Below are 26,063 nucleotides of genomic sequence, written 5' to 3'. Positions count from 1 at the left end.
TGTCCACTCCCGGGATGAACACTGCTGACAGTGCTATCACATGATTTTCCGCCCAGCGAAGAATCCTTGCAGCTTCTGCCATTGCCCTCCTGCTTCTTGTGCCGCCCTGTCTGTTTACGTGGGCGACTGCCGTGATGTTGTCCGACTGGATCAACACCGGCTGACCCTGAAGCAGAGGTTTTGCCAGGCTTAGAGCATTGTAGATTGCTCTTAGTTCCAGTATATTTATGTGAAGAGACGTCTCCAGGCTTGACCACACGCCCTGGAAGTTTCTTCCCTGTGTGACCGCTCCCCAGCCTCTCAGGCTGGCATCCGTGGTCACTAGGACCCAGTTCTGTATGCCGAATCTGCGGCCCTCTAACAGATGAGCACTCTGCAACCACCATAGCAGAGACACCCTTGTCCTTGGCGACAGGTTTATCCGCTGATGCATCTGCAGATGCGATCCGGACCACTTGTCCAGCAGATCCCACTGAAAAATTTGTGCATGGAATCTGCCGAATGGAATCGCTTCGTAAGAAGCCACCATTTTTCCCAGGACTCTTGTGCATTGATGCACAGACACTTTTCCTGGTTTTAGGAGGTTCCTGACGAGTTTGGATAACTCCCTGGCTTTCTCCTCCGGAAGAAACACCTTTTTCTGAACAGTGTCCAGAATCATCCCTAGGAACAGCAAACGTGTCGTCGGGATCAGTTGGGATTTTGGAAAATTCAGAATCCACCCGTGCTGTTGGAGCACTACTTGAGTTAGTGCTACTCCGACCTCCAGCTGTTCTCTGGACCTTGCCCTTATCAGGAGATCGTCCAAGTAAGGGATAATTAATACGCCTTTTCTTCGAAGAAGGATCATCATTTCGGCCATTACCTTGGTAAAGACCCGGGGTGCCGTGGACAATCCAAACGGCAGCGTCTGAAACTGATAATGACAGTTTTGTACCACGAACCTGAGGTACCCTTGGTGTGAAGGGCAAATTGGGACATGGAGGTAAGCATCCTTGATGTCCAAGGACACCATAAAGTCCCCTTCTTCCAGATTCGCTATCACTGCTCTGAGTGACTCCATCTTGAACTTGAATTTTTGTATGTACAGGTTCAGAGATTTCAGATTTAGAATAGGTCTTACCGAGCCGTCCGGCTTCGGTACCACAAATAGCGTGGAGTAATACCCCTTTCCCTGTTGTAAAAGGGGTACCTTGACTATCACCTGCTGAGAATACAGCTTGTGAATGGCTTCCAATACCGTCGCCCTGTCGGAGGGAGACGTTGGCAAAGCAGACTTTAGGAACCGGCGAGGGGGAGACGTCTCGAATTCCAACCTGTAACCCTGAGATACTACCTCCAGGATCCAGGGGTCCACCTGCGAGTGAGCCCACTGTGCGCTGAAATTCTTGAGGCGACCCCCCACCGCCCCTGAGTCCGCTTGTAAGGTCCCAGCGTCATGCTGAGGCCTTTGCAGAAGCCGGGGAGGGCTTCTGCTCCTGGGAGGGAGCTGCTTGCTGCAGTCTCTTACCCTTTCCTTTGCCTCGGGGCAGATATGAATGTCCTTTTGCCCGCTTGTTCTTATAGGAACGAAAGGACTGCGGCTGAAAAGACTGCGTCTTTTTCTGCTGGGAGGTGACCTGAGGTAAAAAGGTGGATTTCCCGGCTGTTGCCGTGGCCACCAAATCCGATAAACCGACCCCAAATAATTCCTCCCCTTTATACGGCAATACTTCCATATGCCGTTTGGAATCCGCATCACCTGACCACTGTCGCGTCCATAAACTTCTTCTGGCAGATATGGACATCGCACTTACTCTTGATGCCAGAGTGCAAATATCCCTCTGTGCATCACGCATATAAAGAAATGCATCCTTTAAATGCTCTATAGTCAATAAAATATTGTCCCTATCCAGGGTATCAATATTTTCAGTCAGTGATTCCGACCAAGCCACCCCAGCACTGCACATCCAGGCTGAGGCGATTGCTGGTCGCAGTATAACACCAGTATGTGTGTATATACTTTTTAGTGTATTCTCCAGCCTCCTATCAGCTGGGTCCTTGAGGGCGGCCGTTTCTGGAGACGGTAACGCCACTTGTTTTGATAAGCGTGTGAGCGCCTTATCTACCCTAGGGGGTGTTTCCCAGCGCGCCCTAACCTCTGGCGGGAAAGGGTATAACGCCAATAACTTCTTTGAAATTAGCAGTTTTCTATCGGGGGTAACCCACGCTTCATCACACACTTCATTCAATTCCTCTGATTCAGGAAAAACTACAGGTAGTTTTTTCACACCCCACATAATACCCCTTTTTGTGGTACTTGCAGTATCAGAGATATGCAAAGCCTCCTTCATTGCCGTGATCATATAACGTGTGGCCCTACTGGAAAATACGTTTGTTTCTTCACCGTCGACACTACATTCAGTGTCCGTGTCGATGTCTGTGTCGACCGACTGAGGTAAAGGGCGTTTTACAGCCCCTGACGGTGTTTGAGACGCCTGGACAGGTACTAACTGGTTTGCCGGCCGTCTCATGTCGTCAACCGACTTTTGCAGCGTGCTGACACTATCACGTAATTCCATAAACAAAGCCATCCATTCCGGTGTCGACTCCCTAGGGGGTGACATCACCATTACAGGCAATTGCTCCGCCTCCACGCCAACATCGTCCTCATACATGTCGACACACACGTACCGACACACAGCAGACACACAGGGAATGCTCTGATAGAAGACAGGACCCCACTAGCCCTTTGGGGAGACAGAGTGAGAGTTTGCCAGCACACACCCAAGCGCTATAAATATATAGGGACAACCTTAAATAAGTGTGTTCCCCTTATAGCAGCTTAAATATTATTAATATCGCCAAATAAGTGCCCCCCCTCTCTGTTTTTACCCTGTTTCTGTAGTGCAGTGCAGGGGAGAGCCTGGGAGCCTTCCTAGCAGCGGAGCTGTGTAGGAAAATGGCGCTGTGTGCTGAGGAGAATAGGCCCCGCCCCCTTTTCGGCGGGCTTCTTCTCCCGTTTTTCTGACAACCTGGCAGGGGTTAAATACATCCATATAGCCCCAGGGGCTATATGTGATGTATTTTTAGCCAGAATAGGTACTTTCATTGCTGCCCAGGGCGCCCCCCCCAGCGCCCTGCACCCTCAGTGACCGTTGGTGTGAAGTGTGCCGAGAGCAATGGCGCACAGCTGCAGTGCTGTGCGCAACCTCATGAAGACTGAGAAGTCTTCAGCCGCCGGTTTCTGGACCTCTTCTCTCTTCGGCATCTGCAAGGGGGTCGGCGGCGCGGCTCCGGTGACCCATCCAGGCTGTACCTGTGATCGTCCCTCTGGAGCTAGTGTCCAGTAGCCTAAGAAGCCAATCCATCCTGCACGCAGGTGAGTTCACTTCTTCTCCCCTAAGTCCCTCGTTGCAGTGAGCCTGTTGCCAGCAGGACTCACTGAAAATAAAAAACCTAACAAACTTTTTCTAAGCAGCTCTTTAGGAGAGCCACCTAGATTGCACCCTGCTCGGACGGGCACAAAAACCTAACTGAGGCTTGGAGGAGGGTCATAGGGGGAGGAGCCAGTACACACCACCTAGTGGTCAAACTTTTAATTTTGTGCCCTGTCTCCTGCGGAGCCGCTATTCCCCATGGTCCTGACGGAGTCCCCAGCATCCACTTAGGACGTCAGAGAAATATCAGAATTACCAGCTATAGCTGTGGAGACCAGGTCCTAGAACCCTTCTCCACACAATCCTCAGCCTTCCATATGCCTCTTAAGTCGGCATCATCTGTCCATTGCATATTCTACAGAACACGTGAAGCAGAAATCAACATAGCTTTGACTCTAGGACCCAGTATACTCATGTCTCTTTGGGCATGTTTTATATATATATATATATATATCTCTTAAGACAGCATCTTTAATATATATATATATATATATATATATATATATATATATATATATATACACACATATATATATATATATATCTACATACTAGGGTCTCAATCTCTGCTGCTAAGGTACCTGTCCACGCTGCCGCAGCGCTATAAACCCATGCCGACACAATCGCCGGTCTGAGTAGTGTACCAGAATGTGCACGCTATCTGCAGGATCCCTGAGAATAGCTGTTATGTCAGGGCTACCTTTTGGGCAAACGTGACACCCTAGGGGAAGATTCCCATCCTATCCTGGCCCTAGTGGGGAAAGGATACTGCCTGAGAATTCTTTGTGGGAAACTGTAGTCTCTTGTCTGGAGATTCACGCTCTTTTTCATCATGAGAGGAGGGAAATTTACCTCAGCTTTCTTCCCCTTAAACATGTGTACCCTTGTGTCAGGGACAGATGTGACAATGTCAAATATTACCTTTAAACATTAAGCTATATTCTATTACGGACTAAGTACGCTATTGGCGCACTGAGTACCGTAAGGGTACGCACTTAGCGTAGCAGACACTAGGCCGTGGGCGCGACGCACGAGCGACACGTACGCTCACGGAATGATACACAGTAAACCTTAGTAATAACACACAGTAAGGGTATGCTTATACTCTAAACCTTGGCAATGAAATGCTATAATGATGTAACGCTTATTAAATTTGATAATATGTAAGCTGTTTGAGCGATTGAGACGCTCAGAAAACCCTTTACAGTAACTTAGTGAAAACACAAGACCTGGTTTGGATTTAAAAACCACTCCGGCTCTAACACCTTCGTGGATGATTCTTTAGAGTAAAAAGGGAAAAACAGTACAGCTTATACACTACAAAACTAACATCAAAATCTAAACAGAATAACAAGGAATAATATGAACAATAGCGAACGATCGCAAACACGAGCAAACAGAATGAGAATAAATGGCAAACACTAAGGATAACAAAATGGCTACAACATGTCTACAGAGAAATATACATACAGGGGGATGATTCGCAAGCGCGTCCTGGATTCCAGCCCTCAGCATTCAAAGAGAAAGCCTTTTGGAGAGAGTCGTGTGTCAAAGCCTGTTGCAAGCTATATTTATTCACTAGCTCAAGGCATAATACAATAGACACTGTGTGCTCTCTTTCCATTGGTTAGGGGGTGGGACATGTACTGCACCGGGGATCATTGGTTAGTTCAAGAAGTGGGCGATGGCTAGTACTTGTTAGTATTCTAAATTCCTCTCTGTCTGGTTATATTGTGGAAAGCTATTGTTTTGGATCTTCCAAACAAACTCTGTTCCTAGATATTGTTCACCCTTGTTTATGTCTCTTTCAGTTGAGACAATGGCAACTCAGCACTCATTATTCTGGAGAGAAACCTGGCCCTATTCATAAACAAAGGTGTAGGCCCTCTTCATAGAATCTCAAAGCTTAGTGTAAATAAGGCCATTGTATCTCAGTCTGTGGGAAATTTATGTGTGAATTCCATTCTCATCTCCCCATTTGTAATATATTTTAAATACAATTTTATATCTATTTTCTACTTCTGCGCATAACTATGCGCAGAAATATGCGAATCTTTCCTAACTATCATAGGAATATTACCCTTAAAATACCCTACAGCTGGATACTAGACACCACCTTTCAACCTTTATCGGACCCTTCCTATCATGTAAAGAGGAATCTCTCTGTTCCAGGAACCATTTACACCAAACATACTTGCTGACATTGTTTAGGGGAATATTATCTATAAAACACACTGTATGGGTTAAATATGTTGCGATCGAGTCGCCCGCTAGACGCTCACAAACCCTACCGTAAATGCGCATACCACGCGCCAAAGCGCACGGCCGTAGAAGCTCCATTACGCAAAGTGTGAATATGCGTACGCACGGCAGAGCGTGTGCACGCGCAGCTGGCATGTGCATGGGGTTAGTACAAGGCATGTGAATCATGATATTTTTCGACTTTGACAGATGAGTCATCAGTTATATGCAAATCATCTTTTATTACAATAATCATATTGAATACTTTTCTGCCATTTTGGCTGTAACTTTGCATTATCGTAGTCGACACTGGAGTCAACCTCCGTGTCGATATCAGTGTTTATTATTTTGGATAGTGAGCATTGAGAGACTCTGAAGGTCTCTGCGACATAGGGACAGACATGGGTAGATTTCCTGTCTGTTCTCTAATCTTTTGTGCAATAAATTCACCTTAGCACTTAATTACACATATCCAAACAGGTGTCGGCGTTGTCGACGGAGACACCTCTCACACACATATTTGCTCTATCTCCTCCTTAGGGGAGCCTTTTACCTCAGACATGTCGACACACACATACCGACACACCACACACTCAGGGAATGCTCATCTGAAGACAATTCCCCCATAAGGCCCTTTGGAGAGACAGAGAGAGAGTATGCCACCACACACCCCAGCGCTATTAACCCAGGAATAACACAGTAACTTAATGTTAACCCAGTAGCTGCTGTTTATATTGATTTTTGCGCATAATTATGTGCCCCTCCTCTCTTTTTACCCTCTTCTACCGTGTAACTGCAGGGGAGAGACTGGGGAGCTTCCTCTCAGCGGTGCTGTGGAGAAAAAACATGGCGCTGGTGAGTGCTGAGGAAGAAGCCCCGCCCCCTCGACGGCGGGCTTCTGTCCCGCTTTCATGTACAATTTTGGCGGGGGCTTATACATATATACAGTGCCCAACTGTATATTATGCTAACTTTTGCCAAAGAGGTCTCTAATTGCTGCCCAGAGCGCCCCCCCCTGCGCCCTGCACCCTACAGTGACCGGAGTATGTGGGTTTAGTGTGGGAGCAATGGCTACCTCATATGAAGACTGTAGTCTTCTGCTGCCGATTTCGAAGTCTTCTTGCTTCTGTCACAGGCTTCTGTCTTCCGGCTCTGCGAGGGGGACGGCGGCGCGGCTCTGGGATCGGACGACCAAGGGTGCGATCCTGTGTACGATCCCTCTGGAGCCAACGGTGTCCAGTAGCCTAAGAAGCAGGACCAATCCGCAGTGAGTAGGGCTGCTTCTCTCCCCTCAGTCCCACATAGCAGAGAGTCTGTTGCCAGCAGATCTCTCTGAAAATAAAAAAAACCTAACAAAATACTTTCTTTTTAGCAAGCTCAGGAGAGCTCACCAAGTAGCACCCAGCTCGTCCGGGCACAGATTCAAACTGAGGTCTGGAGGAGGGGCATAGAGGGAGGAGCCAGAGCACACGAGTATCCAAATTCTTTCTTAAAGTGTCCTGTCTCCTGCGGAGCCCGTCTATTCCCCATGGTCCTTACGGAGTCCCCAGCATCCACTAGGACGTTAGAAAAATAATGATACAACGTCCCTGAGGGCAGAAACAGAACGGGTGTGAAAAGGGGTGAAAAGAATTGAATCCCTCCCAATGAGTCTATATAATATATTAGTTTTACCTTTTAAGTTGAATTACTGAAATAAACTTTTGCACAATATTCTAATTTTCTGAGATTCAGCTGTATAAGACAGAGTCCTAGCGCAGCTGGTACAGTATTGCCAGGATGCTGCTCACCATAAGCACAAGGAACTAGTCAGGTAATGCCTCAGGCAGGCGGTCTCGTGCTGCTGACCCTGCAAGGTTATACAAGTAAAGACTCAGCAATAGTGATAAATTAAAATGAAGCTGCCAAGGCAGGCTGTAAAAGCACCCTGCCCTGTGACTAGAATAGGAGTACAAGCAGTTTGAATATTTTAAGGTGACGAAGACCTAAAGAAGCTTTAATACCCCACGGTCCAGCGTTTCCCAAGTGGACAAGAAAGAAACATTTGTTTCCTTTAAAAGTCAAGCAAGGTTATACCCATAGTACATGCTACTTGTAACATTACAGTTGTGAAGAAACCAATCACTACTACAGATGCGTTCTCATAATCTAGCCTTAATATTCCATGCACCGCGAGATGCCGGCAGTTCCCGGCAGCTCTGCTAACGTCTGTGTCTTTTTTTTGGGCTGAAAATGATTCTTAATTGCATCGCTATGCGAATAGAACGCACAAGCAGCTTATGCTGCTTAAAATGGTAGGAGGCATACCTATATTCTGTGTGGGACTGTGACTGTATCTGCATACAAAGTTGTACATTACAGTGATTTCCAAGAATACACTAACATAGCATTTCAAATGCAGATACAGCCGCTGTCACACACAGGGTATAGGCATGCCGCATATCATTTTAATCAGCATAAGTTTCTTGTGCATCTTGTGCACATAAAATGTGTCTTATTCGCATTGTTAACTGAAAAAGTCCCACAAAAAGACGCTCGGGGCTACAGAGTCATGCTTAGAAGGGGTATTTCATGTGACTGCAGCAGGGATGTAGGACGACACATCTGTATCCATTCCAAAACAGTTTTCAAATATAATGCATCAGTTAATTACCAGGATAAAATGGACTGCTGTTGTCTGCTAGATGCCTCTTATAGAAGAGAGCTTTAATTTCAAGAGTAACCACCTTTTAATTTGCATCTAGAGAGTTTTCCAAAATAATCTAGAATACTGTTCTAGTAAGCCAGACAACAATAAATGATTAACAAATGCACAAATTAAGTGACACCAAAACAGATGTATTGAACATTACCGTTAACCCCAAACTCTCCAGACTAATTTAATGTTAGCAGTATATTAACAAAAGGAATGTGTCTACAGATCATTATCTTACCTGAAACAATACAGAGCCACAGAGGAGTCGCTTTGTTTGCTAGCTCTCTTCACTAGCCGCTCCATCATATCGTGTAGATCATCCTTTAACTCGGACACATCTTTACAGTACCGTTTGCATTTGCACAAATCATTCCTGAATTAATGGAGAGAGTAAGAACAAATAAGATGCAGTTTGCCAAAACATTAAGTGAAAATCAGATTTTACTCACCGGTAAATCTATTTCTCGTAGTCCGTAGTGGATGCTGTGTACTCCGTAAGGACCATGGGGAATAGACGGGCTCCGCAGGAGACTGGGCACTCTTTAAAGAAAAGATTAGGTACTACATCTGGTGTGCACTGGCTCCTCCCTCTATGCCCCTCCTCCAGACCTCAGTTAGGGAAACTGTGCCCGGAAGAGCTGACATTACAAGGAAAGGATTTGGAATCCAGGGTAAGACTCATACCAGCCACACCAATCGCACCGCACAACTTGTGATAATTATACCCAGTTAACAGTATGAACAACAACTGAGCCTCATTAAACAGATGGCTCAGAACAAAAAACCCTATAGTTAAGCAATAACTATATACAAGTATTGCAGAAGTCCGCACTTGGGACGGGCTCCCAGCATCCACTACGGACTACGAGAAATAGATTTACCGGTGAGTAAAATCTTATTTTCTCTGACGTCCTAGTGGATGCTGGGTACTCCGTAAGGACCATGGGGATTATACCAAAGCTCCCAAACGGGCGGGAGAGTGCGGATGACTCTGCAGCACCGAATGAGCAAACTCAAGGTCCTCCTCAGCCAGGGTATCAAACTTGTAGAATTTTGCAAACGTGTTTGATCCCGACCAGGTAGCAGCTCGGCAAAGTTGTAAAGCCGAGACCCCTCGGGCAGCCGCCCAAGAAGAGCCCACGTGGAATGGGCTTTGACTGATTTAGGATGCGGCAGTCCAGCCGCAGAATGTGCAAGTTGAATCGTGCTACAGATCCAGCGAGCAACAGTCTGCTTAGAAGCAGGAGCACCCAGCTTGTTGGGTGCATGCAGGATAAATAGCGAGTCAGTTTTTCTGACTCTAGTCGTCTTGGAAACATAGATTTTCAGGGCCCGGACTACATCCAGCAACTTGGAAGCCTCCAAGTCCAGAGTAGCCGCAGGCACCACAATAGGTTGGTTCAAATGAAACGCTGATACCACCTTAGGGAGAAATTGGGGACGAGTCCTCAATTCTGCCCTGTCCATATGGAAGATCAGATAGGGGCTTTTACATGACAAAGCCGCCAATTCTGACACACGCCTAGCCGAAGCCAAGGCCAAAAGCATGACCACTTTCCACGTGAGATATTTCAATTCCACGGTCTGAAGTGGCTCAAACCAATGAGATTTTAGGAAATCCAACACAACGTTGAGATCCCAAGGTGCCACTGGAGGCACAAAAGGGGGCTGAATATGCAGCACTCCCTTAACAAACGTCTGAACCTCAGGCAGTGAAGCCAGTTCTTTTTGAAAGAAAATAGACAGGGACGAAATCTGGACTTTAATGGATCCCAATTTTAGGCCCATAGTCACTCCTGACTGTAGGAAGTGCAGAAATCGACCCAGCTGAAATTCTTCTGTTGAGGCCTTTCATAGCCTCACACCAAGCAACATATTTTCGCCATATGCGGTGATAATGTTTTGCTGTTACATCCTTCCTAGCCTTTATCAGCGTAGGAATGACTTCAACCGGAATGCCCTTTTCCATCAGGATCCGGCGTTCAACCGCCATGCCGTCAAATGCAGCCGCGGTAAGTCTTGGAACAGACAGCGCCCCTGCTGTAGCAGGTCCTGTCGGAGCGGCAGAGGCCAAGGGTCCTCTGAGATAATTTCTTGTAGTTCCGGGTACCAAGTCCTTCTTGGCCAATCCGGAACGATGAGTATAGTTCTTACTCCTCTCTTTCTTATTATCCTCAGTACCTTTGGTATGAGAGGAAGAGGAGGGAACACATAAACCGACTGGTACACCCACGGTGTCACTAGAGCGTCCACAGCTATCGCCTGAGGGTCCCTTGACCTGGCGCAATATCTTTTTAGCTTTTTGTTGAGGTGGGACGCCATCATGTCCACCTGTGGCCTTTCCCAACGATTTATAATCAGCTGGAAGACTTCTGGATGAAGTCCCCACTCTCCCCAGTGGAGGTCGTGCCTGCTGAGGAAGTCTGCTTCCCAGTTGTCCACTCCCGGAATGAACACTGCTGACAGTGCTATCACGTGATTTTCCGCCCATCGGAGAATCCTTGTGGCTTCGCCATCCTGCTTCTTGTGCCGCCCTGTCGGTTTACATGGGTGACCGCCGTGATGTTGTCTGACTGAATCAGCACCGGCTGGTTTTGAAGCAGGGGTCCTAGCTGACTTAGGCCATTGTAAATGGCCCTTAGTTCCAGAATATTTATGTGTAGGGAAGCCTCCTGACTCGACCATTGTCCTTGGAAGTTTCTTCCCTGAGTGACTGCCCCCCAACCTCGGAGGCTTGCATCCGTGGTCACCAGGACCCAGTCCTGTATGCCGAATCTGCGGCCCTCGAGAAGATGAGCACTCTGCAGCCACCACAGCAGAGACACCCTGGCCCTCGGGGACAGGGTGATCAGCCGATGCATCTGAAGATGCGATCCGGACCACTTGTCTAACAGATCCCACTGAAAGATCCTTGCATGGAACCTGCCGAATGGAATTGCCTCGTAAGAAGCTACCATCTTTCCCAGGACTCGCGTGCAGTGATGCACAGACACCTGTTTTGGCTTCAGGAGGTCTCTGACCCGAGATGACAACTCCTTGGCCTTCTCCTCCGGGAGAAACACCTTCTTCTGTTCTGTGTCCAGAATCATACCCAGGAACAGCAGACGCGTCGTAGGAACCAGCTGCGACTTTGGGATATTCAGAATCCAGCCGTGCTGTTGTAGCACATCCTGAGATAGTGCTACTCCGACCAACAACTGCTCCATGGACTTCGCCTTTATAAGGAGATCGTCCAAGTACGGGATAATTATAACTCCCTTCTTTCGAAGGAGTATCATCATTTCGGCCATTACTTTGGTAAATACCCTCGGTGCCGTGGACAGACCAAACGGCAACGTCTGGAATTGGTAATGGCAGTCCTGTACCACAAAACGGAGGTACACCTGGTGAGGTGGGTAAATGGGGACATGTAGGTAAGCATCCTTGATGTCCAGTGATACCATGTAATCCCCTTCTTCCAGGCTTGCAATAACCGCCCTGAGCGATTCCATTTTGAACTTGAACTTCCTTATATAAGTGTTCAAGGATTTCAAATTTAGAATGGGTCTCACCGAACCGTCTGGTTTCGGTACCACAAACATTGTGGAATAGTAACCCCGTCCCTGTTAAAGGAGGGGAACTTTGATTATCACCTGCTGGAGGTACAGCTTGTGAATTGCCGCCAGTACTACCTCCGTGTCCGGGGGAGTAGCTGGCAAGGCTGATTTGAGGTAACGGCGAGGGGGAAACGTCTCGAACTCCAGCTTGTATCCCTGAGATACCACTTGTAGAACCCAGAGATCCACCTGTGAGCGAACCCACTGGTCGCTGAAGTTCCGGAGACGGGCCCCCACCGCACCTGGCTCCGCATGTGGAGCCCCAGTGTCATGCGGTGGACTTAGTGGAAGCAGGGGAGGATTTTTGTTCTTGGGAACTGGCTGTATGGTGCAGCTTTTTCCCTCTACCCCGGCCTCTGGGCAGAAAGGACGCGCCTCTAACCCGCTTGCCTTTCTGAGGCCGAAAGGACTGTACTTGATAATACGGTGCTTTCTTAGGCTGTGAGGGAACCTGAGGTAAAAAAGTCGACTTCCCAGCTGTTGCTGTGGATACGAGGTCCGAAAGACCGTCCCCAAACAATTCCTCACCCTTATAAGGCAAAATTTCCATGTGCCTTTTAGAATCAGCATCACCTGTCCACTGCCGAGTCCATAATACTCTCCGGGCAGAAATGGACATTGCATTAATTCTAGATGCCAGCCGGCAAATGTCCCTCTGTGCATCTCTCATATATAAGACTACGTCTTTAATATGCTCTATGGTTAGCAATAATAGGATTTTGGTACTTACCAGGTAAATCCTTTTCTTTGAATCCATAGGGGGCACTGGAGTACTCTTGGGATATGGACGGGCGGAGCCGAACAAAGGCACTGAATATTCAAATTTAGGACCCTCCCACCCCTCCATATCCCCGAGTACCTCAGTGTACTGTCTCAGTGTTTTTTACTGAGCGAACAGGAACGATATAGAGAGGTTGACAATGGAGAATACCTATAACATAACGGACAACAACAATGTTGACCCATAACCTTACTGTCAACTAAACAGTTGACACCATAACCGATAGAACTTTATAATTTGAACCAATCGGTGAAAATGTGTTACCATAAGCTCCTCTGAGCTTAATATCAATCAAGTAAAACTTGTTACCCTAAGCTCCCTTGAGCTTAAAACAACCCAGGTAAAACTGCTCTGGGTGGGCGTCCAGTGCCCCCTATGGATTCAAAGAAAAGGATTTACCTGGTAAGTACCAAAATCCTATTTTCTTTATCATCCACTAGGGGTCACTGGAGTACTCTTGGGACGTACCAAAGCTTCCCTCGTGGGCGGGAGAGCTGTTTGATACTTGTAACAGTAGGCAGCCCAAAGCTAGATGCTGATGGCGCCACCATTTATAACGTGTAAACGTGCACAAACATGGTGCACATGAAGGCTATATAGCCGCGTTTTAGACACTCCACGACCCACTGGGTCTGACATTCCCACAGACCTGTGGGATGAGCTATTACTGACGCAGGCGATTGTAACTTAGCCTTAAAGTAAACCTGACTTGTAGTCATTATTATTACCCAACTGGATAATGTCTGCTAAGAAACTGGCTAACCCCAGTTGGCAGTATCATAGAGAACAAACAACGTATTCATATCACGTACTGTTGACGATCGGGACATATATAAACGCGTAATGCGTGTACCACATTCAGAATTCTAGAATGTGCTGTCCACACAGGAAACCCCTATTGGTATATTGATGTGAAGAATACGAAAGCGTGATTCGTCCGAAGATCTGCTTTGTCATGAGAAAACTCAAATACGGTGGCTTGGAATACAAGGCACCCAAATATGAAAACAAAACCCTTGCCGAAGCCAAGGCTATAAGAAAATTGTTTTCCAAAGTGAGAAACTTAATTCCCATTTGTTGAAAGGGTTCAAAATATGAAAACTGTAAGAAATCTGAACCCAACTTCAAGTCGCCTGGCGCTGTAGGTGGGATAAATAGAGTGTGAACTTTGATGACACCTTGTAGAAAGATGTGTACAGACGCCAATAGAGGCAAACGTCTTTGACAATAAGTTTATCACACAGATACCTGCACTCTTCGTGCAGATCAACGCAGTTTTCCATCCCACCCCGTTTAACAGAATACGGGTTACTTGAAGGATGATGTTGGAAACTTCCGAGGTTTACCACCTATGTAAGCACACGAAATTTTGTAAAAATGAGCTGCCTTAAACGGCTTACTATTTCGTAACATGGTTAGTATAACCGATACTGTAATGCTCAATTTCTTAAGAGGGCGTTTGCACCCTCACCCCGTCAACCGCAGCTGCGGTACATAGATAATAGGTACATAGGTAACTATGGGTAAACTAACGTTCCCTGATGTAACAGGTTGGACGTATTATGAGCGGGCCAAGATCGTGTGCAAGTATTCCTTGAAAATTCGAGAAGCAAACTTCTCCGAAACCCATGAGCTACCACCAGTATGACTGTGACAAACTGTCTTATGAGCCGTTTTGACAACGGAGAGAGCAGCGGAAACTGGTGGAGCCAGATACACGATGCTGAATGACCACATGAATGTGAGCGACTCCACCGCCACTGCCCTTGTGATCTGTTTTGTACACATACTGAGCTTTTGTAATTGTGGCGAGATGCCATCATGTATACTTGAGGGTAACCCCCTTCTGTGGACTCACATATGAAACACCTCTGGATTTAATGTCCAGTTTTCAGGATCCAAATCCTGACGGGTGAGATCCTCTGTCTAACAGATGTCCACTCACGTAATGTGACATTTTCACATAATGGTGTTCTAAGCCATTGAGGATTTGAGTCACATGCCGCATTACCATGCGGCTTCTTGGTTCTCACTGGTTGTTGTGTATGCAACTGCCGTTGCCTTGTTTGACTGCTTAAGGCCAGCGTGAGACAGGCATCAAACATTTACCTGAAACTCATGGTTGTTCCTCTCCACAGAAATCTTTAGTAAAAGGCAAAAGATTTATTCGTTCTGAAGAGAAACCAGAGTATATACCTGGTCAGACTGAAAGCGAATCATGTATTGCATTGTAAAATGCACAGAGTTCTAGGACCTTTATCGACAGCAATCTGTCGTGTTTTAGAACCTTTGTTGCTGATTTTAACTACAAATCCTGACCCTCTGCGACTGTCGTCCAGAGTATATGCACCCTTTTCCCTCTGTGGGAAACGCGAGTGAAGGGTGGCGAACTAAATTGAAAACACATCTTTATTCTTAATAGGTGAATACACCAATGTACCGCTAGTGTGCGTGTTTTGCACTAATTACTAGACGTACATTTGTTATTGCTGGTGTAGTAGGTAAAAGTCTTTGATTTATAATCTTACCTAGGAATTGACATCGTTTAGACGGAATTAGATGCGATTGTTTTCGAACTTGATCTGCTACCGCAGTATACCTTAGTAGCGCAAGTTAGAGGAACTTTGTTGAGACAGAGTTCTTATGAGCAGATCATCTAAGGTAGAGAAACTCTGTTGAGACAGAGTTCTTATGTGAGATGAGCTATCATCCCCAACATAACTTTGGTAAATACCCGAGGCGATAAGCAACGGTAGACCCGAAATGGATAATGGTTGTGGCGATTTGCAAACGCTAGAACCCGTGAAGATCAAACCGGAATGGGTAAATACGCATTGTGAAGATCAAGTGCCATTATGCCACTTTGTGCTCCAATAAACAAATACTAACCGCAGAAAATTCATTTTCCCACTGCAGTAAGTGACCTGCTGATTGAGATTGCGACAGAGCCGTCTGGTTTTGCTCAAACAGAGGGAATATGTAACCCTGACTCTGTTGGTATACTACTGCTTGGATTATAAAGACAGCTGAAACCCAGCAGAGACTAAATGGCAACCTGCCAAACCGGTCGACAGAGCCAGTATTGTCCTTTAATCTGTAAATAGCTGAGACATCCATGAATTGAAGTCTGGAAACCCCTCAAAGTAACATGTAAAGACGCGCTTCCACAATTGGAAAAGAGGTCATCAAACCACTGGCTTGCTGACTGTAGCGTCCTGACGTTACAAGGCGTGACTGTTTTGTACACCCGCCTTTGAAAAACGGAAGTCTAAAGGGATTAAACGCCGGTACCAGTATTCCGTTTTGATACTGGATGCGGTAATGGCTGAATATCAAATTTAGGACCAACCAAGCTCTGTCCTAGTCGTGCTGAACTAGCTACGATGAAAAACAGGCGTTAGTAGAGGCTTTACAGATATACTCTGCAGCTTCTTTTAACAGTGATCTCATAGTTTCCATACCTAGAGACTAATGACCCAAATGTATCCTGGGTCTTTAAAATGTTTAACACAGACGCATTTGCCAATGGCGGATCGCGTTATTTTGAAACGATTAAATAGTGGTCAAAGTCCACTAATATTTTCTAAAAAACAAATGGAGGCCTTGACTCACTGGTTTTTAGCAATGTATGTTGCCCAAAACCCCCGCACTATATAAGTGCTGGTGTAATGCACCCTTCTCACTCGAAGTTTCTGCATCAACCCTGGTACCCAAAGGAACTTGGCCCTTTGAAAAGACTATCTTTAGTTATAGCAGGCGGAGTACTTCCGAGACTCCGATAGTACCGCTGTTTTAATTTGAATTGCCAATGCTTAACATAGGACCGTTAAAAATTATTTTTAGTCTGCGCTAGAGCCTTACTAGCTATGCAGACTGACACCACAATAGGCAACAGACAGACACTTGCACTACTTGTTGAAGTTCTTTTGTGTCATATATATATTTTTGTTGCTGAAAAGCATATTAAGGCCAGCCGTAGCCAGGCTATGAAACACATGGTTATTTCTCTCTACGGACATCTTTAGCAACAGGCGAAAGATTTATTAGATCTGAAGAGAAACCAGAGTATTCTTTATGTGAAAAGCAGTTCACATGTGCAATCCGAACTACATTCCCACTAACACCCCCTTTGCCTCTGGTGGCTTAGAGATGTAGGGCAGGAATGTTCTAGAATTATAAACTGGAAGAAACTGTAATGATTAAAAATGGCCCCCATGCCATGCATACACTGAAAAGCACAGGACCTGCTGCAGTGTTAATATATATAGACATAATAGCCTATTATACAGGTAATATAGGCTTAATAGCCTATTAAAGTGTGATAATCACATTCCAGTTAATAGAACACTTATGACATCAAATGGCAGCCTACAGAAACAGGAAGCATGCCATCCATACAATTAGAAACATATTTTAGGACATGCTCTGTGAAAACTATGTCTTATTAACCCATGCAGCCTTGGTGCTGTTGCTATGGGTATTTACTCCCCCTTACCCCCGGTAGTCTCCCCTATGTTACCTGCAGCGGGAACGGGTGCAGGGAGAGCAGGGGAGCGCTGTGTATAGCGCCGGGGAGCCGTCCGGAAGAGCGGGCGGCGCCATGTATCATCAGCGTGCGGTGTCAGCGCTGGAAGAGCGGCCGGCGTCTGTGAGTGACGTGCGGCCGCTCTGTGCATGTTAGAAAGCGGGTACTTACTGTGGCTCGGGCGGCGCCTGTCCTACCTCGGTGCCGGGTAATCAGCGCTGGGAGAGCGGCCGGCGTCTCTGAGTGACGTGCGGCCGCTCTGAGCTTCCAGCGTAGTTAAGCGGGGCATATCAGCGGCGGCTTCAGCGGCGGCAAACCCCCACACAGCAGGGCGGCAGCGTGAGCTGACCGCCCTGACACCCCACCATTAGGACATGTGCCGCACCTCCTGTACGCTCCGTCCAGCTTGTGACGGGGCTTTCATCCTGGCTGTGACGGGGCTTTCTGTAAGCTCCGTCCAGTGTCAGACTGACTTCCATAGCGGCTGGGCATAGTGCGTATGAGCTCCCCCTGCTGTGCAGCCGGACGGAGCTCCGTATGCGCAGGAGGCATTAACCCCTACATAGCGGGGCGGCAGCCTGCGCTGACCGCCCCGTTTCCCCCAGCCTACCTTTCTGATCATGGCTGACGACTGCCTGTAGTCTTGGCTGTGGCGGGGCTTTTTATGTGTAAGCTCCGTCCAGCTCCAGTCAGCTTCCAGTAATCTATGGCTGCGACGGCTTCTTTGTGCAAGCCCGTCCAGCTTTTCCTGGCTGCTCTTTGTAGAAGCAGTGGGCTGTCTGTGGCTGTGAGGGTGCTCTTCGTGAGGACCGACACGCCATGCTGTCTGTGGCTGTGAGGGTGCTCTTTGTGAGGACCGACACGCCATGCGCTGCCCGTGCAGCGGCACTATCCCGGACCCATGTTTTTCCAGAAACTGGGAAGGGATGTGCTAAGTGTAAAAATAAAAATTAAAAATAAAAATTAAAAATAAAAATCCAAGTGTGGCTATACCACAAGCCGATGTTCGTGCTGTGAGCACCGAAAAAACACTGAGACAGTACACTGAGGTACTCGGGGATATGGAGGGGTGGGAGGGTCCTAAATTTGAATATTCAGTGCCTTTGTTCGGCTCCGCCCGTCCATATCCCAAGAGTACTCCAGTGACCCCTAGTGGATGATAAAGAAATAGTGTCCCTGTCAAGGGAATCACTGTTATCAGACAGGGAATCAGACCACGCTGCTGCAGCACTACACATCCATGCTGAAGTAATAGCAGGTCTCAGTATAGTACCTGAGTGTGTATACACAGACTTCAGGATAGCCTCCTGCTTTCTATCTGCACGCTCCTTTAAGGCGGCAGTATCCTGAGAAGGCAGTGCCACCTTTTTTGATAAGCGTGTGAGCGCCTTGTCCACCTTAGGGGATGTCTCCCAGCGTAACCTATCCGTTGGCGGGAAAGGGTACGCCATTAGTAACCGCTTAGAAATTACTAGTTTCTTATCTGGGGAACCCCACGCTTCTTCACACAATTCATCTAACTCATCAGATGGGGGAAAAGTCACTGGCTGCTTTTTCTCCCCAAACATAATACCCTTTTTTGTGGTAACCGGGTTAATGTCAGAAATGTGCAACACATTTTTCATTGCCGTAATCATGCATCGGATGGCCCTAGTGGATTGTACATTTGTCTCATCCTCGTCGACACTGGAGTCAGACTCCGTGTCGACATCTGTGTTTGCCATCTGAGGTAGCGGGCGTTTTTGAGCCCCTGACGGCCTCTGAGATGCCTGGGCAGGCGCGGGCTGAGATGCCGGCTGTCCCAAAGCTGCGTCATCGAACCTTTTATGCAAGGAGTTGACACTGTCGGTTAATACCTTCCACATATCCATCCACTCAGGTGTCGGCCCCGCAGGGGGCGACATCACACTTATCGGCACCTGCTCCGCCTCCACGTAAGCGTCCTCATCAAACATGTCGACACAGCCGTACCGACACACCGCACACAGGGAATGCTCTGACTGAGGACAGGACCCCACAAAGTCCTTTGGGGAGACAGAGAGAGAGTATGCCAGCACACACCAAAGCGCTATATAACAGAGGGATATGCACTATACACAAAGTGAATTTTCCCCCTATAGCTGCTTATATCACAATTTGCGCCTAAATTTATGTGCCCCCCCCTCTCTTTTTTTACCCTTTCTGTAGTGTATACTGCAGGGGAGAGCCTGGGGAGCGTCCTTCCAGTGGAGCTGTGAAGAGAAAATGGCGCTGGCTGTGCTGAGGAAGATAGCCCCGCCCCTTCAGCGGCGGGCTTCTCCCGCTTTTTATAACGTTAATGGCGGGGGTTTCTGCACATATACAGTGTTAAACACTGTATTATGTGCTTTTTTGTGCCAAAAGGTATATTAATTGCAGCCCAGGGCGCCCCCCCCCCCCCAGCGCCCTGCACCCACCAGTGACCGGAGCGTGTGGTGTGCTGTGGGAGCAATGGCGCACAGCTGCAGTGCTGTGCGCTACCTTATTGAAGACCGGAGTCTTCAGCCGCCGATTTTCTCCGGTTTCTTCCGTCTTCTGGCTCTGCAAGGGGCACGGCGGCGCGGCTCTGGGAACGGACGATCGAGGTCGGGCCCTGTGTTCGATCCCTCTGGAGCTAATGGTGTCCAGTAGCCTAGAAGCACAAGCTAGCTGCAAGCAGGTAGGTTTGCTTCTCTCCCCTAAGTCCCACGTAGCAGTGAGTCTGTTGCCAGCAGATCTCACTGAAAATAAAAAACCTAACAAATACTTTTCTTTATAGTGAACTCAGGAGAGACCACTAAGTGCATCCAGCTCAGGCCGGGCACAGATTCTAACTGATGTCTGGAGGAGGGGCATAGAGGGAGGAGCCAGTGCACACCAGATGTAGTACCTAATCTTTTCTTTAAAGAGTGCCCAGTCTCCTGCGGAGCCCGTCTATTCCCCATGGTCCTTACGGAGTACCCAGCATCCACTAGGACGTCAGAGAAATAACATTTGCAGAGAGAGTTAGATTTGGGTGTGGTGTTTTCAATCTGCAATCTAATTTGCAGTGTAAAAATAAAGCAGCCAGTATTTACCCTGCACAGAAACAAAATAACCCACCCAAATCTAACTCTCTGCACATGTTATATCTGCCCCCCCTGCAGTGCACATGGTTTTGCCCAACTGCTAAAAGATTTCCTGCTGCGATCAACTTGGAATTACCCCCTTTGTGCATTAAACAAAGTGTGTGTACATTCACACAATTCATTTATGTTTCATATACACCTTATATACACAACCTGAAGGTCATTTAATACATTATTTTTAATAACTTTGTGTATTAAACAAAGTTTATGTACATTGAGCCATCAGAAAACAAAGGTTTCACTATCTCAGTCTCACTCAAAAAATTCTGTATTTTGGAATATTTGGATATGGGATACTCAACCTGTACTGTATTTAAGCATGGCACTGCAAAATGACAGAAAGAAAAACCTGTATCCCAACAAATATACTCTGTATCGGCACTGGCATTGGCAGATTTTGTGATCATTTAATCAGTGCTCAACATTTCAAACGAATGGGGTAACAAAAGAGAGTTAAAAAACTAAGTTCTAAACACAGCTTGTGGTTAAGTGGAAGGTATAAAAGACATCTCAGAAAGTCTGGAAATAATAGGATTTTAATACCTACCGGTAAATCCTTTTCTCTTAGTCCGTAGAGGATGCTGGGGTTGCTTCAAGAACCATGGGGGTATAGACGGGATCCGCAGGAGACATGGGCACTTTAAGACTTTAAAAGGGGTGTGAACTGGCTCCTCGCTCTATGCCCCTCCTCCAGACTCCAGTTATAGGAACTGTGCCCAGGGAGACGGACATTTAGAGGAAAAGGATTTATTTAATTTTTTTAAAACTAAGGTGAGATACATACCAGCTCACACCTCAAACACGCTGTACAACATGGCATTCAACAACGCATGCAACGGCATGACCAACATCAGCCACAGACTGACTGTACTTAACTCAACATGAGTGTAACCATAACCAAACTGCAGATACAGCCCGCACTGGGACGGGCGCCCAGCATCCTCTACGGATGGAAACCATGGGGTTTATACCAAAGCTCTAGAACGGGCGGGAAAGTGCTGATGACTCTACAGCACCGATTGACCAAACAAGAGGTCCTCCTCAGCCAGGGTATCAAACTTGTAAAACTTCGCAAAGTTGTTTGAACCCGACCATGTAGCAGCTCGGCAAAGCTGTGATGTCGAGACCCCTCGGGCAGCCGCCCAGGATAAGCCCACCTTTCTGGTAGAATGGGTTTTCTCCGATTTCGGTAACGGCACTCCTGCCGTAGAATGAGCCTGCTGAATCGTATTACAGATCCAGCGCGCAATAGTCTGCTTGGAAGCAGGAGCCCCAATCTTGTTGGGAGCCCACAGGACAAACAGAGCCTCTGTTTTCCTAATCTGCGCCGTTCTGGCGACATATGTTTTCAAAGCTCTGACCACATCGAGAGACTAACAAACAAAGAGGAAGGGGGGTGCAAATCCCCACCCCCAAATTCCCTTCCTCACACTGAAAATTACCTGTAACCATCCCTGAATCTATCTGGTAATAAAATTCAGAGAATTCGTCACAAATGTTTGCAAACACATGTTTAGCTGCTGGCCACTTCACGGCTTCTCTGATACAGTAGTCCTAACTACTTGATAGCAGTGCCCACATTGGGCCATGTAATTTGTCACAGTATGCCTCATAATAAAGGCCATTACTAAAACAGTTCGAGAGACTTCAATTCTGCCAAGGCGTCAGTAGCCACTGGCACTACAATAGGCTGGTTTACGTGAAATGATGAAACCACTTTTGGCAGAAATTGCTGACGAGTTCTCAACTCCGCTTTATCAGTATGGAAGATTAAATAGGGGCTTTTGTGAGACAAAGCCGCCAACTCAGATACCCGCCTTGCGGATGCCAAGGCCAACAACATGACTACTTTCCAAGTAAGGAATTTCAACTCAACCTTACGCAAAGGTTCGAACCAATGAGATTGCAGGAACTGCAATACCACATTAAGATCCCATGGTGCCACAAGAGGCACAAACAGAGGATGAATGTGCAGCATGCCTTTCACGAAGGTCTGAACTTCCGGAAGGGAGGCCAATTCTTTCTGAAAGAAGATTGATAAGGCCGAAATTTGTACTTTAATAGAGCCTAACTTTAGGCCCGCATCCACACCTGCTTGCAAAAAATGGAGCAAACGCCCCAGCTGAAATTCCTCCGTAGGAGCCATCTTGGATTCACACCAAGACACACATTTCCTCCAAATACGGTGGTAATGCTTTGCCGTTACTTCTTTTCTAGCCTGAAGAAGTGTGAAATTACTTCACTGGGAACACCCTTTCGGGCTAGGATTTGGCGTTCAACCGCCATGCCGTCAAACGCAGCCGTGGTAAGTCTTGATACACGCACGGTCCTTGTTATAACAGGTCCTCCCATAGAGGAAGAGGCCAGGGATCTTCTATGAGCAACTCCTGAAGATCTGGATACCAGGACCTCTTTGGCCAGTCTGGAACAATGAGTATCGCCTGAACCTTTGTTCTTCTTATAATCTTTATCACCTTTGGAATGAGTGGAAGTGGAGGGAACACATAGACCGACGGAAACACCCACGGTGTCACTAGGGCGTCCACCGCTATTGCTTGAGGGTCCCTCGACCTGGAACAATATCTCTGAAGTTTCTTGTTGAGGCGGGACGCCATCATGTCTATTTGAGGAATTCCCCAATGACTTGTCACTTCTGAAAAGACCTCTTGATGAAGACCCCACTTTCCTGGATGGAGATTGTGTCTGCTGAGGAAGTCTACTTCCCAGTTGTCCACTCCTGGAATGGAAACTGCTGACAGAGCGCTTGCATGTCTCTCCGCCCAGCAAAGAACTTTCGTGGCCTCGGCCATCACCGCTCTGCTCTTTGTTCCGCCCTGGCGGTTTATGTACGCCACTGCTGTTATGTTGTCTGACTGGATCAAGACAGGCAGAAGATGTTCCGCTTGAAGAATGCTGTTGTAAATGGCCCTTAATTCCAGAACGTTTATGTGCAGACAAGCTTCCCGGCTTGATCATTTTCCCTGAAAATTTCTCCCATGTGTGACTGCTCCCCAGCCTCAGAGACTTGCATCTGTAGTCACAAGGATTCAATCCTGAATCCCGAACCTGCGTCCCTCCAGAAGGTGAGAACTGTGCAGCCACCACAGGAGGGAGATCCTGGTCCTGGAAGATAGGATTATTTTCCGGTGCATGTCCAGGTGAGACCCGGACCACTTGTCCAACAGGTCCCACTGAAACACCCTGGCATGGAACCTGTCATACGGAATGGCCTCGTAGGCCGCCACCATCTTCCCCAGCAACCGAGTGCATTGAAGAATCGACACTCTTGCCGGTTTCAGAATCTGTTTTACCATGTTCTGTATTTCCAGAGCCTTTTCCCCTGGAAGAAAAACTCTCTGTAATTCTATATCCAGAATCATACCCAGGAACGACAGCCGTGTCGTTGGAACCAACTGTGATTTTGGCAAGTTTAGGAGCCAACCATGTTGTTGCAGAATCGTCAGTGAGAGCGCAACGTTTTTCAGCAATTGCTCCTTGGATCTCGCCTTTATGATGAGATCGACCAGGTACGGGATAATTGTGATTCCCTGCTTGCGCAGGAGATCCATCATTTCCGCCATAACCTTGGTGAAAATCCTCGGAGCCATGGACAGACCAAACGGCAACGTCTGAAATTGGTAATGACAATCCTGAACAGCAAACCTCAGGTAAGCCTGATGTGGAGGATATATGGGGACGTGTAAGTAGGCATCCTTTATGTCGACCGACACCATAAGATCCCCCTCCTCCAGACTGGAGATTACTGCTCGGAGAGATTCCATCTTGAATTTGAATTTTTTTTTAAAGAAATTAATAATAATAATAATAATTTTATTTATATAGCGCTCTTTCTCCAACAGGACTCAAGGCGCTTTACAGACATCAAAAACAATGCACATGATACAGAGGATTTGAGTAATACAACAATAGACAAGCAACACAGACATAAAAGAAAAATCTTAAGTCCACAGAAAGCATAATGCAGGATTGGTGAAGGCATTTTGGGTAATAACTTCCAAGGGTTGTGTATTCCACCCTTATAGGTACCAAGTGCAGCAGCCATCTTGGGCGCTAAGCGTAGGATTACCCAGGTGGAATAGTCTACCCCTAGAAGAGATGACACAAAATGGGGGTGATTTCAGAGTCCTACAGTTTAGAGTAGGGTTCCAACAAAACCACAAGGTCCATGTATTTTTTCATCCCATCCACAAGTGTACCATATGGGGCAGCCATGTTGGGCGCACTTTGAAGGTTACACTGTGGGAGGTGAGCCATGCAAGGGCCAAGTTCATATATGGGAAAACTGATGCTTAAGTAATAGTATGATGTACCCTGCATGTAGGGCACAATGGAAAGGTGTGCAATCAGTGGAGGTAAACATTACAGGAGGGATTTTAGGTTCAGAATCGGTCTGACTGAGCCATCCGGCTTCAGGACCACGAACAGACTCGAATAAAAGCCCTCCCCCTGTTGTGACGGGGGTACCGTGACAATGACTTGATTTTGACACAGCTTTAGTATTGCAGCGCATACTACTTCCCTTTCTGGAAGAGAAGCTGGCAGGGCCGATTTGAAAAATCGGTGAGGGGGCACGTCTTGAAACTCCAATTTGTACCCTTGGGTTACTATTTCTAATATCCAAGGATCCAGGGCCGAGTGAACCCAGACCTGACTGAAGAGTTCGAGACGTGCCCCCACCGGTGCGGACTCCCGCAGAGGAGCCCCAGCGTCATGCGGTGGATTTGGTAGAAGCCGGAGAGGACTTCTGTTCTTGGGAAATTGCCACAGCATGTGACCCCTTTCCCTTTCCTCTCGCAGCAAGGAAGGAAGACCCTTGTCCTTTTTTGTATTTATTGGGCCGAAAGGACTGCATCTGATAGTGGGGCGTTTTCTTTTGTCGGTCAGGAACATAAGGTAAAAATGATGACTTACCCGCGGTAGCAGTAGATACCAGGTCAGTGAGGCAGTCACCAAACAAGACACAACCGTTAAACGGTAGAGACTCCATAGGCTTCTTAGAGTCAGCATCAGCATTCCATTGATGAATCCACAATGCCCTCCTAGCTGAGACTGCCATGGCATTGGCCCTTGATCCCAAAAGGCCAATATCCCTTGCAGCTTCTTTTAAATATGCTGCAGCGTCCCTGATATGACCCAAAGTCAAAAGCACGCTATCCCTGTCCAGGGTATCTATCTCAGATGACAAGTTATCTGCCCACTTTTCAATAGCGCTACTCACCCATGCCGAAGCAACAGCAGGCCTGAGTAGCGAACCTGTAGTGACATAAATCGATTTTAGTGTATTTTCCTGCTTACGATCCGCGGGATCCTTTAGGGCTGCCATGTCCGGAGACGGAAGCGCTACCTTTTTGGACAGACGCGATAGAGCTTTGTCCACCGTGGGGGTTGACTCCCACTTTTCCATGTCCCCAGAGGGGAACGGATATGCCACTGGAATTCTTTTGGGAACCTGTACCTTCCTGTCAGGATTTTCCCAAGCCTTTTCAAAAAGAGCGTTCAGTTCATGAGAGGGAGGAAACGTTACCCCAGGTTTCTTTCCTTTAAACATACAGACCCTTGTATCAGGAACAGCAGGGTCCTCCGTGATATGTAATACGTCTTTTATCGCCACAATCATGTACTGAATGCTCTTAGCCAGTTTAGGATTCAATCTGGCATCA

At 47.1% G+C, this 26,063-nt stretch overlaps 1 protein-coding gene, 1 non-coding gene and 1 pseudogene across 2 annotated transcripts in view; all 3 read right to left on the bottom strand.

Moving 5' to 3' along the window:
• The window catches only part of MYBBP1A (MYB binding protein 1a), a 273,632-nt gene that overhangs the window by 93,204 nt on the left and 154,365 nt on the right, over positions 1–26,063 (bottom strand). The window contains exon 20 of the mRNA XM_063953716.1: positions 8,594–8,728. Coding sequence (XP_063809786.1) covers positions 8,594–8,728 — 135 coding nt within the window. The remainder of the gene's footprint in view (positions 1–8,593; positions 8,729–26,063) is intronic.
• Positions 14,810–14,924, bottom strand: LOC135054113 (U5 spliceosomal RNA). The gene has a single exon (XR_010243364.1). It is a non-coding gene; the product is annotated as a U5 spliceosomal RNA (small nuclear RNA).
• On the bottom strand, positions 16,716–16,801 carry LOC135054192 (U5 spliceosomal RNA; annotated as a pseudogene).

This window comes from Pseudophryne corroboree, chromosome 2 (assembly GCF_028390025.1).
Source record: "Pseudophryne corroboree isolate aPseCor3 chromosome 2, aPseCor3.hap2, whole genome shotgun sequence".
Classification (NCBI taxonomy): domain Eukaryota; kingdom Metazoa; phylum Chordata; class Amphibia; order Anura; family Myobatrachidae; genus Pseudophryne; species Pseudophryne corroboree.
This window is presented reverse-complemented; position numbering and strand designations above follow the sequence as displayed.